This window comes from Oncorhynchus mykiss, chromosome 7 (genome assembly GCF_057628025.1).
Source record: "Oncorhynchus mykiss isolate SJ-2025 chromosome 7, ASM5762802v1, whole genome shotgun sequence".
Classification (NCBI taxonomy): domain Eukaryota; kingdom Metazoa; phylum Chordata; class Actinopteri; order Salmoniformes; family Salmonidae; genus Oncorhynchus; species Oncorhynchus mykiss.
In genome coordinates, this window is record NC_143028.1 from 57,052,901 (window position 1) to 57,069,189 (window position 16,289).

The window sequence follows — 16,289 nt, forward strand, 5'->3', positions numbered from 1 at the left end:
TTGCTCGCTTTTAGGACAATACAGTGCCACTGACACAGCCCGCTACCAAAACCTGCAGTCTCCTTCACCGCAGTCAACGTGAGTAAAACATTTAAACGTGTTAACCCTTGCAGGGCTGCAGGCCCAGAAGGCATCCCTAGCTGCGCCCTCAGAGCATATTGAATCAATTGGACATATTGAATCAATCCCTATCCCAGTCTACTGTTCCCACATGCTTCAAGAGGGCCACCATTGTTCCTGTCCCCAAGAAAGCTAAGGTAACTGAGCTAAACGACTATCGCCCTGTAGAACTTACTGCCGTCATCATGAAGTGCTTTGAGAGACTAGTCAAGGATCATATCACCTCCACTCTACCTGACACCCTTGACCCACTCCAATTTGCTTACCGCCGCAATAGGTCCACAGACAACGCAATCGCAATCACACTGCACTAACCCATCTGGACAAGAAGAATACCTATGAAAGAATCCTGTTCATCGACTACAGCTCAGCATTTAACACCATAGTGCCCTCCAAACCTGTCATTAAGCTTGAGACCCTGGGCCTGATCCTGAACACTGGGGCCCCACAAGGGTGCGTTCTCAGCCCTGTACTCCCTGTTCACCCATGACTGCGTGGCCATGCACGCCTCCAACTCAATCATCAAGTTTGCAGACGACACTACAGTGGTAGGCTTGATTACCAACAATGACGAGACGGCCTACAGGGAGGAGTTGAGGGCCCTCGGAGTGTGGTGTCAGGAAAGCAACATCACACTCAATGTCAACAAAACAAAGAAGATGATCGTGGACTTCAGGAAACAGCAGAGGGAGCACCCCCTATCCACATCGATAGGACAGTAGTGGAGAAGGTGGAAAGTTCCTGGGCGTACACATCACAAACAAACTGAAATGGTCCACCCACACAGACAGCGTGGTGAAGAAGGCGCAACAGTGCCTCTTCAACATCAGGAGGCTGAAGAAATTTGGCTTGTCACAGATGCACAATCGAGAGCATCCTGTCGGGCTGTATCGGGCTGTATCACCGCCTGGTACAGCAACTGCTCCGCCCACAACCACAAGGCTCTCCAGAGGGTAGTGAGGTCTGCACAACGCATCACCGGGGGCAAACTACCTGCCCTGACACCTACACCACCCGATGTCACAGGAAGGCCAAAACGATCACCAAGGACAACAACCACCCGAGCCACTGTCTTCACCCCGCTATCATCCAGAAGGCGAGGTCAGTACAGGTGCATCGAAGCTGGGACCGAGAGACTGAAAAACAGCTTCTATCTCCAGGCCATCAGACTGTTGAACAGCCATCACTAACATTGAGTGGCTGCTGCCAACATACTGACTCAAATCTCAAGCCACATGAATAATAAAAAATTGGATATAATAAATGTATCACTAGTCACTTTAAATAATGTTTACATACCCTACATTACTAATCTCATATGTATATACTGTACTCTATACCATCTACTGCATCCTGCCTATGCCGTTCGGCCATCGCTCATCCATATATTTATATGTACATATTCTTATTCATTCCTTCACACTTGTGTGTATAGGGTAGTTGTTGTGGAATTGTTAGATTACTTGTTAGATATTACTGCATGGTCGGAACTAGAAGCACAAGCATTTCGCTACACTCGCATTAACATCTGCTAACCATGTGTATGTGACCAATACAATTTGATTTGATTTAAAAAGTAATCTAACAATTCCACAACTACCTTATACACACTCACATCAACACCATTATCCCAGAAACAGGCAGGTTGAGAGCTTCAAGTTCCTTGGTGTCCACATCCCCAATAAACTAACATGGTCCAAGCACACCAAGACAGTCGTGAAGAGGGCACGACAAAACCTATTCCCCCTCAGGAGACTGAAAAGATTTGGCATAGGTCCTCAGATCCTCAAAAGGTTCTATAGCTGCAACATTGAGAGCATCACTGACTGGTATGGCCTCCAACCACAAGGCACTACAGAGGGTAGTGTGAACGGCCCAGTACATCACTGGGGCCAAGCTTCCTTCCATCCAGGCGGAGTCAGTGGAAGGCTATAAAAATGGTCAAAGACTCCAGCCACCCTAGTCATAGACTGTTCTCTCTACTACCGCACGGCAAGCGGTACCTGAGTGCCAAGTCTAGGTCCAAGAGGATTCTAAACAGCTTCTACCCCCAAGCCATAAGACTCCGGAACACCTAATCAAATGGCTACCCGGACTATTTGCATTTCACCCCCCCCCCTCCTCTTTTACACCGCTGGTACTCTGTTATCATCTATGCACAGTCACTTTAATAACTCTACCTACATGTACATATTACCTCAACTTACCGGGTGCCCCCGCACATTGTACCTGTGCCCCCTCTGTATATAGTCTCACTATTGTTATTTTGCTGCTGCTCCTTTAATTACTTTTTACTTTATTTCTTTTGTCATTTTTTAAAAACTGCATTGTTGGTTAGGGGCTCGTAAGTAAGCATTTCACTGTAAGGTCTACACGTGTTGTTTCAGTGCATGTGACTAATACCATTTGATTTGAAATGTAAAGGGATGGAATAAGAATATTTACATATAAATATATGGATGAGCGATGGCAAGATGCAATAGGCAAGATGCAATAGATGGTATAAAACACAGTATATACATATGAGATGAGTAATGTAAGATATGTAAACATTATTAAAGTGCCATTATTTAAAGTGACTAATGATCAATTTATTGAAGTAGCTAATGATTTGAGTCTGTATGTAGGCAGCAGCCTCTGTGTTAGTGATGGCTGTTTAACAGTCTGATGGCCTTGAGACAGAAGCTGTTTTTCAGTCTCTCGGTCCCAGCTTTAATGCACCTGTACTTGACCTCGCCTTCTGGATGGTAGCGGGGTTAACAGGCCGTGGCTCGGTTGGTTGTTGTCCTTGAGGATTTTTTTGGCCTTCTTGTGACATCGGCTGCTGTAGGTGTTCTGGAGAGCAGGTAGTTTGCTCCCGGTGATGCGTTGTGCAGACCGCACTACCCCCTGGAGAACCTTGCAGTGCAGTTGCCGCATCAGGTGGTGATACAGTCTGACAGGATGCTCTCAATTGTGCATCTGTAAAATTATAAGGGTTTTGGTGACAAGCCAAATTTCTTCAGCCTCCACTACTGTGGGTGGACCATTTCAGGTTGTCCGTGATGTGTACGCCCAGGAACTTTAAACTTTCCACCTTCTCCACTGCTGTCCCGTCGATGTGGATAGGGGGGTGCTCCCTCTGCTGTTCCCTGAAGTCCACGATCATCTCCCTCTCAAGTGAGAGGTTGTTTTCCTGACACCACACTTCGAGGGCCCTCACCTCCTCCCTGTAGGCTCGTTGTTGTTGGTAATCAAGCCCACTACGGTTGCATCGTCTGCAAACTTGATGATTGAGTTGGAGGCGTGCATGGCCACCAGTCATGAGTGAACAGGGAGTACAGGAGGGGGCTGAACACACAACCTTGTGGGGCACCAGTGTTGAGGACCAGGCAAGTGGAGATGCTGTTTCCTACCTTCACCACCTGGGAGCGGCCCATCAGAAAGTCCAGGATCCAGTTGCACAGGGTGAGGGTGAGACCCAGGCCTTAAGCTTAAAGATGCGCTTGGAGGGTACTATGGTGTTGAATGCTGAGCTGTAGTCAATGAAAAGCATTCTAACATAGGTATTCCTCTTGTCCAGATGGGATAGGGCAGTGTGCAGTGTGATGGCATTTGCATCGTCTGTGGACCTGTTGGAGCAGTAATCAAACTGAAGTGGGTCTAGGGTGGCAGGTAAGGTGGAGGTGATATGGTCCTTGACTAGTCTGTCAAAGCACTTCATGATGACAGAAGTGAGTGCTACAGGGCAATAGTAATTTAGTTCAGTTATCTTTACCTTCTTTGGTACAGGAACAATGGTGGCCGTCTTGAAGCATGTGGGGACAGCAGACTGGGATAGGGAGTGATTGAATATGTCTGTAAACACACCAGCCAGCTGGTCTGCGCATGCTCTGAGGACGCGGCTAGGGATGCCGTCTGGGCCAGCAGCCTTGCAAGGGTTAACAAGTTTATTTTTGTAGTCCGTAATTGCCTGTAGACCCTGCCACATACGTCTCGTGTCTGAGCCGTTGAAAAGTCGACTTCACTTTGTCCCTATACCGACATTTTACTTATTTGATTGCCTTGCAGAGAGAATATCTACACTGTTTATTTTTGGCCATATTCCCCTGACATCTTTCCATGGTTGAATGCGGTGGTTCGCGCTTTCAGTTTTGTGCGAATGCCGCCATCTATCCACGGTTTCTGGTTAGGGTAGGTTTTCATAGTCAGTCACAGTGGGTACAACATCTCCAAGGCACTTCCTTATAAACTCACTCATCGAATCAGCGTATAAATGTGGGAAGGTGAACGGAAAGGCTCTGGAGCAACGAACCGCCCTTGCTGTCTCTGCCTGGCCGGTTCCTCTCTTTCCACTGGGATTCTCTGCCTCTAACCCTATTACAGGGGCTGAGTCACTGGCTTTACTAGGGATCTTTCATACCGTCCCTGGGAGGGGTGCGTCACTTGAGTGGGTTGAGTCACTGATGTGATCTTCCTGTCTGGGTTGGCGCCCCCCCTTGGGTTGTGCCGTGGCGGAGATCTTTGTGGGCTATACTCGGCCTTGTCTCAGGATGGTAAGTTGGTGGTTGAAGATATCCCTCTAGTGGTGTGGGGGCTGTGCTTTGGCAAAGTGGGTGGGGTTATATCCTTCCTGTTTGGCCCTGTCCGGGGGTGTCCTCGGATGGGGCCACAGTGTTTCCTGACCCCTCCTGTCTCAGCCTCCAGTATTTATGCTGCAGTAGTTTGTGTCGGGGGGCTAGGGTCAGTTTGTTATATCTGGAGTACTTCTCCTGTCCTATCCGTTGTCCTGTGTGAATTTAAGTATGCCCTCTCTAATTCTCTCTCTTTCTTTCTCTCTCTCGGAGGACCCTAGGACCATGCCTCAGGACTACCTGATGACTCCTTGCTGTCCCCAGTCCACCTGGCCGTGCTGCTGCTCCAGTTTCAACTGTTCTGCCTGTAATTATTATTATTTGACCATGCTGGTCATTTATGAACATTTGAACATCTTGGCCATGTTCTGTTATAAGCTCCACCCGGCACAGCCAGAAGAGGACTGGCCACCCCACATAGCCTGGTTCCTCTCTAGGTCTACGTTTTGTCTTCCAGAGAGACAGAGATTGTAACATTCTCTGTTTCACAGAAACATGACTCACTCGGGATACGCTATCAGAGTCAGTACAGCCACCTGGTTTCTTCACGTATTGCGCCGACAGAAACAAACATCTCTCTGGTAAGAAGAGGGGCGGGGGTGTATGCCTTATGATTAACGAGTCATGGTGTGATCATAACAACATACAGGAACTCAAGTCCTTTTGTTCACCTGAAATAGAATTCCTTACAATCAAATGCCGACTGCATTATCTACCAAGAGAATTTTCTTCGATTATAATCAAAGTCGTGTACATCCCCCCCCAAGCAGTCACCTCGACGGCCCTGAAAGAACTTCAATGGACTCTATGTAAACTGGAAAACACATTCTGAGGCTGCATTTATTGTAGCTTGGAAATTTAAAAAGGCTAATCTGAAAACAAGGCTCCCTAAATCTTATCAGCATATCGAATGCACGACCAGGGCTGGGAAAACCCTGGATCTTTGTTACTCTAACTTCCGCGACGCTTACAAAGCCTTCCCTCGCCCTCCTTTCGGCAAATCTGACCACGTCTCCAATTTGTTGCTCCCAGCCTATAGACAGAAACTAAAACAGGAAACGCCCATGCTCAGGTCTGTTCAACGCTGATTCCACGCTTCAAGATTGCTTCGATCACGTGGACTGGGATATGTTCCGGATAGCGTCGAACAAAAACATTGATGTATACGCTGATTCGGTGAGCGAGTTTATTAGCAAGTGCATCGGTGATGTTGTATCAACAGTGACTATTAAAACCTTCCCCAACCAGAAACCGTGGATTGATGTCAGAGCATTCGCGCAAAACTGAAAGCGCGATCCACTGCTTTTAATCAGGGCAAGGCAACCAGAAACATGACCGAATACAAACAGTGTAGCTATTCCATTCGCAAGGCAATCAAACAAGCTACGCGTCAGTATAGAGACAAAGTACAGTCGCAATTCAACGGCTCAGACATGAGAGGAATGTGGCAGGGTCTATAGTCAATCACGGACTACAAAAAGAAAACCAGCCCCGTCGCAGACCCCGATGTCTTGCTCCCAGACAAACTAAACAACTTCTTTGCTCGCTTTTAGGACAATACAGTGCCACTGACACAGCCCGCTACCAAAACCTGCAGTCTCCTTCACCGCAGTCAACGTGAGTAAAACATTTAAACGTGTTAACCCTTGCAGGGCTGCAGGCCCAGAAGGCATCCCTAGCTGCGCCCTCAGAGCATATTGAATCAATTGGACATATTGAATCAATCCCTATCCCAGTCTACTGTTCCCACATGCTTCAAGAGGGCCACCATTGTTCCTGTCCCCAAGAAAGCTAAGGTAACTGAGCTAAACGACTATCGCCCTGTAGAACTTACTGCCGTCATCATGAAGTGCTTTGAGAGACTAGTCAAGGATCATATCACCTCCACTCTACCTGACACCCTTGACCCACTCCAATTTGCTTACCGCCGCAATAGGTCCACAGACAACGCAATCGCAATCACACTGCACTAACCCATCTGGACAAGAAGAATACCTATGAAAGAATCCTGTTCATCGACTACAGCTCAGCATTTAACACCATAGTGCCCTCCAAACCTGTCATTAAGCTTGAGACCCTGGGCCTGATCCTGAACACTGGGGCCCCACAAGGGTGCGTTCTCAGCCCTGTACTCCCTGTTCACCCATGACTGCGTGGCCATGCACGCCTCCAACTCAATCATCAAGTTTGCAGACGACACTACAGTGGTAGGCTTGATTACCAACAATGACGAGACGGCCTACAGGGAGGAGTTGAGGGCCCTCGGAGTGTGGTGTCAGGAAAGCAACATCACACTCAATGTCAACAAAACAAAGAAGATGATCGTGGACTTCAGGAAACAGCAGAGGGAGCACCCCCTATCCACATCGATAGGACAGTAGTGGAGAAGGTGGAAAGTTCCTGGGCGTACACATCACAAACAAACTGAAATGGTCCACCCACACAGACAGCGTGGTGAAGAAGGCGCAACAGTGCCTCTTCAACATCAGGAGGCTGAAGAAATTTGGCTTGTCACAGATGCACAATCGAGAGCATCCTGTCGGGCTGTATCGGGCTGTATCACCGCCTGGTACAGCAACTGCTCCGCCCACAACCACAAGGCTCTCCAGAGGGTAGTGAGGTCTGCACAACGCATCACCGGGGGCAAACTACCTGCCCTGACACCTACACCACCCGATGTCACAGGAAGGCCAAAACGATCACCAAGGACAACAACCACCCGAGCCACTGTCTTCACCCCGCTATCATCCAGAAGGCGAGGTCAGTACAGGTGCATCGAAGCTGGGACCGAGAGACTGAAAAACAGCTTCTATCTCCAGGCCATCAGACTGTTGAACAGCCATCACTAACATTGAGTGGCTGCTGCCAACATACTGACTCAAATCTCAAGCCACATGAATAATAAAAAATTGGATATAATAAATGTATCACTAGTCACTTTAAATAATGTTTACATACCCTACATTACTAATCTCATATGTATATACTGTACTCTATACCATCTACTGCATCCTGCCTATGCCGTTCGGCCATCGCTCATCCATATATTTATATGTACATATTCTTATTCATTCCTTCACACTTGTGTGTATAGGGTAGTTGTTGTGGAATTGTTAGATTACTTGTTAGATATTACTGCATGGTCGGAACTAGAAGCACAAGCATTTCGCTACACTCGCATTAACATCTGCTAACCATGTGTATGTGACCAATACAATTTGATTTGATTTAAAAAGTAATCTAACAATTCCACAACTACCTTATACACACTCACATCAACACCATTATCCCAGAAACAGGCAGGTTGAGAGCTTCAAGTTCCTTGGTGTCCACATCCCCAATAAACTAACATGGTCCAAGCACACCAAGACAGTCGTGAAGAGGGCACGACAAAACCTATTCCCCCTCAGGAGACTGAAAAGATTTGGCATAGGTCCTCAGATCCTCAAAAGGTTCTATAGCTGCAACATTGAGAGCATCACTGACTGGTATGGCCTCCAACCACAAGGCACTACAGAGGGTAGTGTGAACGGCCCAGTACATCACTGGGGCCAAGCTTCCTTCCATCCAGGCGGAGTCAGTGGAAGGCTATAAAAATGGTCAAAGACTCCAGCCACCCTAGTCATAGACTGTTCTCTCTACTACCGCACGGCAAGCGGTACCTGAGTGCCAAGTCTAGGTCCAAGAGGATTCTAAACAGCTTCTACCCCCAAGCCATAAGACTCCGGAACACCTAATCAAATGGCTACCCGGACTATTTGCATTTCACCCCCCCCCCTCCTCTTTTACACCGCTGGTACTCTGTTATCATCTATGCACAGTCACTTTAATAACTCTACCTACATGTACATATTACCTCAACTTACCGGGTGCCCCCGCACATTGTACCTGTGCCCCCTCTGTATATAGTCTCACTATTGTTATTTTGCTGCTGCTCCTTTAATTACTTTTTACTTTATTTCTTTTGTCATTTTTTAAAAACTGCATTGTTGGTTAGGGGCTCGTAAGTAAGCATTTCACTGTAAGGTCTACACGTGTTGTTTCAGTGCATGTGACTAATACCATTTGATTTGAAATGTAAAGGGATGGAATAAGAATATTTACATATAAATATATGGATGAGCGATGGCAAGATGCAATAGGCAAGATGCAATAGATGGTATAAAACACAGTATATACATATGAGATGAGTAATGTAAGATATGTAAACATTATTAAAGTGCCATTATTTAAAGTGACTAATGATCAATTTATTGAAGTAGCTAATGATTTGAGTCTGTATGTAGGCAGCAGCCTCTGTGTTAGTGATGGCTGTTTAACAGTCTGATGGCCTTGAGACAGAAGCTGTTTTTCAGTCTCTCGGTCCCAGCTTTAATGCACCTGTACTTGACCTCGCCTTCTGGATGGTAGCGGGGTTAACAGGCCGTGGCTCGGTTGGTTGTTGTCCTTGAGGATTTTTTTGGCCTTCTTGTGACATCGGCTGCTGTAGGTGTTCTGGAGAGCAGGTAGTTTGCTCCCGGTGATGCGTTGTGCAGACCGCACTACCCCCTGGAGAACCTTGCAGTGCAGTTGCCGCATCAGGTGGTGATACAGTCTGACAGGATGCTCTCAATTGTGCATCTGTAAAATTATAAGGGTTTTGGTGACAAGCCAAATTTCTTCAGCCTCCACTACTGTGGGTGGACCATTTCAGGTTGTCCGTGATGTGTACGCCCAGGAACTTTAAACTTTCCACCTTCTCCACTGCTGTCCCGTCGATGTGGATAGGGGGGTGCTCCCTCTGCTGTTCCCTGAAGTCCACGATCATCTCCCTCTCAAGTGAGAGGTTGTTTTCCTGACACCACACTTCGAGGGCCCTCACCTCCTCCCTGTAGGCTCGTTGTTGTTGGTAATCAAGCCCACTACGGTTGCATCGTCTGCAAACTTGATGATTGAGTTGGAGGCGTGCATGGCCACCAGTCATGAGTGAACAGGGAGTACAGGAGGGGGCTGAACACACAACCTTGTGGGGCACCAGTGTTGAGGACCAGGCAAGTGGAGATGCTGTTTCCTACCTTCACCACCTGGGAGCGGCCCATCAGAAAGTCCAGGATCCAGTTGCACAGGGTGAGGGTGAGACCCAGGCCTTAAGCTTAAAGATGCGCTTGGAGGGTACTATGGTGTTGAATGCTGAGCTGTAGTCAATGAAAAGCATTCTAACATAGGTATTCCTCTTGTCCAGATGGGATAGGGCAGTGTGCAGTGTGATGGCATTTGCATCGTCTGTGGACCTGTTGGAGCAGTAATCAAACTGAAGTGGGTCTAGGGTGGCAGGTAAGGTGGAGGTGATATGGTCCTTGACTAGTCTGTCAAAGCACTTCATGATGACAGAAGTGAGTGCTACAGGGCAATAGTAATTTAGTTCAGTTATCTTTACCTTCTTTGGTACAGGAACAATGGTGGCCGTCTTGAAGCATGTGGGGACAGCAGACTGGGATAGGGAGTGATTGAATATGTCTGTAAACACACCAGCCAGCTGGTCTGCGCATGCTCTGAGGACGCGGCTAGGGATGCCGTCTGGGCCAGCAGCCTTGCAAGGGTTAACAAGTTTATTTTTGTAGTCCGTAATTGCCTGTAGACCCTGCCACATACGTCTCGTGTCTGAGCCGTTGAAAAGTCGACTTCACTTTGTCCCTATACCGACATTTTACTTATTTGATTGCCTTGCAGAGAGAATATCTACACTGTTTATTTTTGGCCATATTCCCCTGACATCTTTCCATGGTTGAATGCGGTGGTTCGCGCTTTCAGTTTTGTGCGAATGCCGCCATCTATCCACGGTTTCTGGTTAGGGTAGGTTTTCATAGTCAGTCACAGTGGGTACAACATCTCCAAGGCACTTCCTTATAAACTCACTCATCGAATCAGCGTATAAATGTGGGAAGGTGAACGGAAAGGCTCTGGAGCAACGAACCGCCCTTGCTGTCTCTGCCTGGCCGGTTCCTCTCTTTCCACTGGGATTCTCTGCCTCTAACCCTATTACAGGGGCTGAGTCACTGGCTTTACTAGGGATCTTTCATACCGTCCCTGGGAGGGGTGCGTCACTTGAGTGGGTTGAGTCACTGATGTGATCTTCCTGTCTGGGTTGGCGCCCCCCCTTGGGTTGTGCCGTGGCGGAGATCTTTGTGGGCTATACTCGGCCTTGTCTCAGGATGGTAAGTTGGTGGTTGAAGATATCCCTCTAGTGGTGTGGGGGCTGTGCTTTGGCAAAGTGGGTGGGGTTATATCCTTCCTGTTTGGCCCTGTCCGGGGGTGTCCTCGGATGGGGCCACAGTGTTTCCTGACCCCTCCTGTCTCAGCCTCCAGTATTTATGCTGCAGTAGTTTGTGTCGGGGGGCTAGGGTCAGTTTGTTATATCTGGAGTACTTCTCCTGTCCTATCCGTTGTCCTGTGTGAATTTAAGTATGCCCTCTCTAATTCTCTCTCTTTCTTTCTCTCTCTCGGAGGACCCTAGGACCATGCCTCAGGACTACCTGATGACTCCTTGCTGTCCCCAGTCCACCTGGCCGTGCTGCTGCTCCAGTTTCAACTGTTCTGCCTGTAATTATTATTATTTGACCATGCTGGTCATTTATGAACATTTGAACATCTTGGCCATGTTCTGTTATAAGCTCCACCCGGCACAGCCAGAAGAGGACTGGCCACCCCACATAGCCTGGTTCCTCTCTAGGTTTCTTCCTAGGTTTTGGCCTTTCTAGGGAGTTTTTCCTAGCCACCGTGCTTCTACACCTGCATTGCTTGCTGTTTGGGGTTTTAGGCTGGGTTTCTGTACAGCACTTTGAGATATCAGCTGATGTACGAAGGGCTATATAAATAAATTTGATTTGATTTTGATAAATCAATGTTATTTTCTGAGCCTTCCCGGAACATTTCCCAGTCCACGTGATCAAAACAATCCTGAAGCGTGGATTCCGATTGGTCAGACCAGCATTGAATGGTTTTTAGTTATGGGTACATCCTGTTTGAGTTTCTGCCTATGGGACGGTAGGAGCAAGATAGAGTTGTGGTCGGATTTGCCGAAGGGAGGGCCTTGTATGCATCGCGGAAGCTAGAGTAGCAGTGGTCCAGTGTATAGCCCGCGTGGGTGCTACAGTCAATGTGCTGGTAGAATATAGGTGGCCTTGTTCTGAAATTAACTTTGTTAAAAATCCCCAGCTACACAATGAATGCAGCCTCGGGATATATGGTTTCCAGTTTACATAGAGTCCAGTGAAGTTCCTTGAGGGCCATCAAGGTATGTGCATGGGGGGATATACAGACGTGGCCAAAATTTGGCCCAAAAAATTACACAAATATTAATTTCCAAAGTCTGCTGCCTCAGTTTGTATGATGGCAATTTGCATATACTCCAGAATGTTATGAAGAGTGATCAGATGAATTGCAATTAATTGCAAAATACCGCTTTGTCATGCAAATGAACTGAATCCCCCAAAAACATTTCTACTGCATTTCAGCCCTGACACAAAAGGACCAGCTGACATCATGTCAGTGATTCTCTCGTTAACACAGGTGTGAGTGTTGACGAGGACAAGGCTGGAGATCACTCTGTCATGCTGATTGAGTTCGAATAACAGACAAAGCTTCAAAAGGAGTGTAGTGCTTGGAATCATTGTTCTTCCTCTGTCAAACATGGTTACCTGCAAGGAAACACATGCCGTCATCATTGCTTTGCACAAAAAGGACTCCACAGGCAAGGATATTGCTGCCAGTAAGATTGCACCTAAATCAACCATTTATCGGATCATCAAGAACTTCAAAGAGCGCAGTTCAATTGTTGTGAAGAAGGCTTCATGGCGCCCAAGAAAGTCCAGCAAGCACCAGGACCGTCTCCGGGATCGGGGCACCACCAGTACAGAGCTTGCTCAGGAATGGCAGCAGGCAGGTGTGAGAGAATCTGCACGCACAGTGAGGCAAAGACTTTTGGAGGATGGCCTGGTGTCAAGAAGGGCAGCAAAGATGCCACATCTCTCCAGGAAAAAACATCAGGGACAAACTGATATTCTGCAAAAGGTACAGGGATTGGACTGCGGTAAAGTCATTTTCTCTGATGAATCCTCTTTCCGATTGTTTGGGGCATCCAAAAAAAAGCTTGTCCGGACAAGGTGAGCGCTACCATCAGTCCTGTGTCATGCCAACAGTAAAGCATCCTGAGACCATTCATGTGTGGGGTTGCTTCTCAGCCAAGGGAGTGGGCTCACTCACAATTTTGCCAAAACACAGCCATGAATAAAGAATGGTACCAACACATCTCCCGAGAGCAACTTCTCCCACCCATCCAGGAACAGTTTGGTGACGAACAATGCCTTTTCCAGCATGATGGAGCACCTTGCCATAAGGCAAAAGTGATAACTAAGTGGCTTGGGGAACAACACATCAATATTTTGGGTCCATGGCCAGGAAACTCCCCAGACCTTAATCCCATTGAGAACTTGTGGTCAACCCTCAAGAGGCGGGTGGACAAACAAAAACCCACAAATTCTGACAAACTCCAAGCATTGATTATGCAAGAATGGACTGCATCAGTCAGGATCTGTCTCAGAAGTTAATTGACAGCATGCCAGGGTAGATTGCAGAGGTCTTGGAAAAGAAGGGTCAACACTGCTTTTCGACTCTTTGCATCAACTTCATGTAATTGTCAATAAAAGCCTTTGACACTTGTAATTATACTTCAGTATTCCATTGTAACATTTGACAAAAATATCTAAAATACACTGAAGCAGCAAACTTTGTGGAAATTAAAACTTTTGGCCACAACTGTACACGGCTGTGACTATAATCAAAGAGGATTCTCTTGGGAGATAATGTGGTCAGCTTTAGATTGTATATAATTCTAGGTCAGGTGAACAAAATGACTTGAGTTCCTCCTTTATGTTGTTATGATTACGCAATGAGCTGTTAATCATGAAGCATACACCCCTGCCCGCCTTCTTACCAGAGAGATGTTTGTTTCTGTCGGCATGATGCATGAATCAACCAGGTGACTGTACCGACTCCGACAATATATCCAGAGTGAGCCATGTTTCGGTGAAACAGAGAATGTTACAATCTCTGATGTCTCTCTGGAAGGCAACCCTTGCCCTAATTTCGTTCACCTTGTTGTCTAGAGACTGGACATTGACGAGTAATATGCTCGGAAGCGGTGGGTGGTGTGCACGCCTTCGAAGTCTGACCAGGAGGCCGCTGTCTACCTCTCCTACGGCGACGTTGTTGTGTCGGCCTCTGGGATTAGATCCAATATCCTGGGTGGTGGTCCGAAAAAAGGATCTGCTTCGGGAAAGTCGTATTCCTGGTCGTAATGTTGATAAGTTGACGTCACACTCATATCCAGTAGTTCTTCCTGGGTGTATGTAATAACACTTAACATATTCTGGGCTAACTATGTAAGAAATAATACATAAAAAAACGAACAGGAACTGATAAAAAAAACATTAAGTGTTGTATGTAGGCATTGTGTCTAGATTGATGAGGAAAAACAAATGTTATACATTTTAGAATAAGGCTGTAACATAACTAAATGAGGAAAAAGTCTAGGGGTCTGAATACTTTCTGATTGCACTGGAAGAGGCACAAAGGCAATACTTTAACTGTAGGAGGGGCTGAGAGGAGACAAAGTCAGTGGCTTGAAGAACCATCTCTTTCTCTGTGATGGGAGACAATCCCTCTAATCTCGCTCCCATCTCCTCTTTGCTTCAGTTCCCACATGAAACCATGACGACGGGGCCGTGCCCCCCCCCGATCAGGCTTTATGTAACGTGTGTGAGTCATAGACCACCTCCACAGACATACAGCCTAACCCGACAACAGACCAGGGCCTTGTTCAAAAAAGTATAATGGTAGGAGTGATAATCTAGGACCCCCCCACCCCACCTCTTATTCAATATGATTTAAAAGGGAAAACTGATCCTACTATGTGAGTACAGGTCCTGGACTAATACTAATATATCTGCTGCCCACTGGGGCCCACAACCTGACTGGCTGAGAGAGAAGAAAGGAGTGCTGGGCAGGCAGGAAGCCTCCATGACTCAGTCTTCTAGAGAAAAGGGGAGGAAAGAGAGACACTGTACAGGGAGAAAAGAGGGAAGGACAGCAGTAAACTAACATACATTGAAGAAGGTCAAGCTAAGGACTTGTGCTTACTCATGAGGGTGTGTGTGCACTACCTGCATACTCCTGTCATACTCAGGACTTGCGCTTACTCATGAGGTGACACCCATCCAGATGAAATACCATGTAACCATATCTTGTAAAATACAACAAACCTACATTGATATGCCAGTTTTCTACTAAGCAACTGAAAACAAACGATTCAGAATACATGGCTACCCCAGTTGTGACTAGTAGTTCTGTTCTTTTCAGGCTAGAGACAGGGCAGCTATGTCTTCTCACCGCATATGAAGCAGGTGGTCTTCAGGACCTCTTCCTTCTTCTGTTTCTCACTCCTCAGGTCTGCAAAGGTGTCGATAATGACTCCGAAGATAAGGTTGAGGACGATGATGATGACCATGAAGAAGAAGAGCAAGTCGTAGATCACCCTGGCCGCAAACAGAGGCTCCTACAAAGAGAGAAAGGGGGATTGGAGGGAGAGGAGTGGTTATAACACATTATAAAGCATTATAAACTCCAGGTAACAACATATACAGTACTGTACCACACTATAGCTATTATTGTTGGTACTTTGAGTAGAAATTGACAAAGTGTGGGGTGTACAGACTAAACCAGAGATGACCAACAGATTTTTGGTCCAACCCACCACTAACAGCTCAACCTATAAACTTATTTAACCAATCAAATAAATGAAATCAATGTAAAGCAGTATTAGTTGATTTAGTGGACTGGACACACTGTGACCCTTCAGGATGGAGTTGCCCACCTGTGGATTAAACACATAACATTTAAAACAATAACATACAGCACATGTAACACAAAGAAATAACACACAGAACATATAACACACACTGACAATAAGGTCAGAAAAAAGCCAAATGTTAGACAGTGAAAGTGGGGCCCAGTATCATACTGGGCTGACATATGATGACGTGACCTGGGTCAGAGAGATAGCGTGGCCTGTTTATTTGGGTACACAACTGAAAATGTTTTGCAATGAAAGGTGGAAATGACTGTCTCTTATTGGACAGGTCCAGGTAGTCCCTCCCTGTTCCTTCCATTTGGTGACTATATTGAACACGGCCCTGGTTTTTACATAAAGGCAGAACAGGGGCCATTGGTTATGAGCAGGGACTTAGCCTAATCGGCCCTGAATCATGTGTGTTGATTTGAAACATAAGAACACAGGTGCAAGCGGCCAGATGTCACACAGTTACGACCACAAGAAACAGTTACGCAAACAGGCTGAAATGTCAGGCACCGTATACAGGCTCTTCTCTCGTCAAGCACCTCTTTTTAACCTTAACAAGCATTTTACAGCTTTGTGGGCAAAGATTAAAAAGCTTTGCACTGAAAATATTTAGCTCTCTGTCCTTGTACTCTTAGATTTAAGTGCTGCATTCGACACGGTTG

General features: G+C 46.6%; 1 protein-coding gene and 1 long non-coding RNA gene across 7 annotated transcripts in view; one reads left to right on the forward strand and one right to left on the reverse strand.

Annotated features, from left to right (window-relative positions):
• The window catches only part of LOC149982609 (uncharacterized), a 102,297-nt gene that overhangs the window by 31,220 nt on the left and 54,788 nt on the right, over positions 1–16,289 (forward strand). Inside the window, exon 3 of one of the 3 annotated variants that reach the window (XR_016497332.1) lies at positions 4,947–5,042. The exons of 1 other annotated variant lie outside the window; for it this stretch is intronic. This is a non-coding gene — a long non-coding RNA (uncharacterized LOC149982609). Of the gene's footprint in view, positions 1–4,946; positions 5,043–16,289 lie in introns of those variants that run through there. One more of the 3 variants, XR_016497334.1, reaches the window with a different exon arrangement.
• LOC110528182 (inositol 1,4,5-trisphosphate-gated calcium channel ITPR1) overlaps positions 1–16,289 on the reverse strand; it is a 192,358-nt gene that overhangs the window by 8,909 nt on the left and 167,160 nt on the right. For all 4 annotated transcript variants that reach the window (XM_021610040.3, XM_021610038.3, XM_090241406.1 and 1 more), the window contains one exon: positions 15,159–15,324. In XM_021610040.3, coding sequence (XP_021465715.3) covers positions 15,159–15,324 — 166 coding nt within the window. The remainder of the gene's footprint in view (positions 1–15,158; positions 15,325–16,289) is intronic.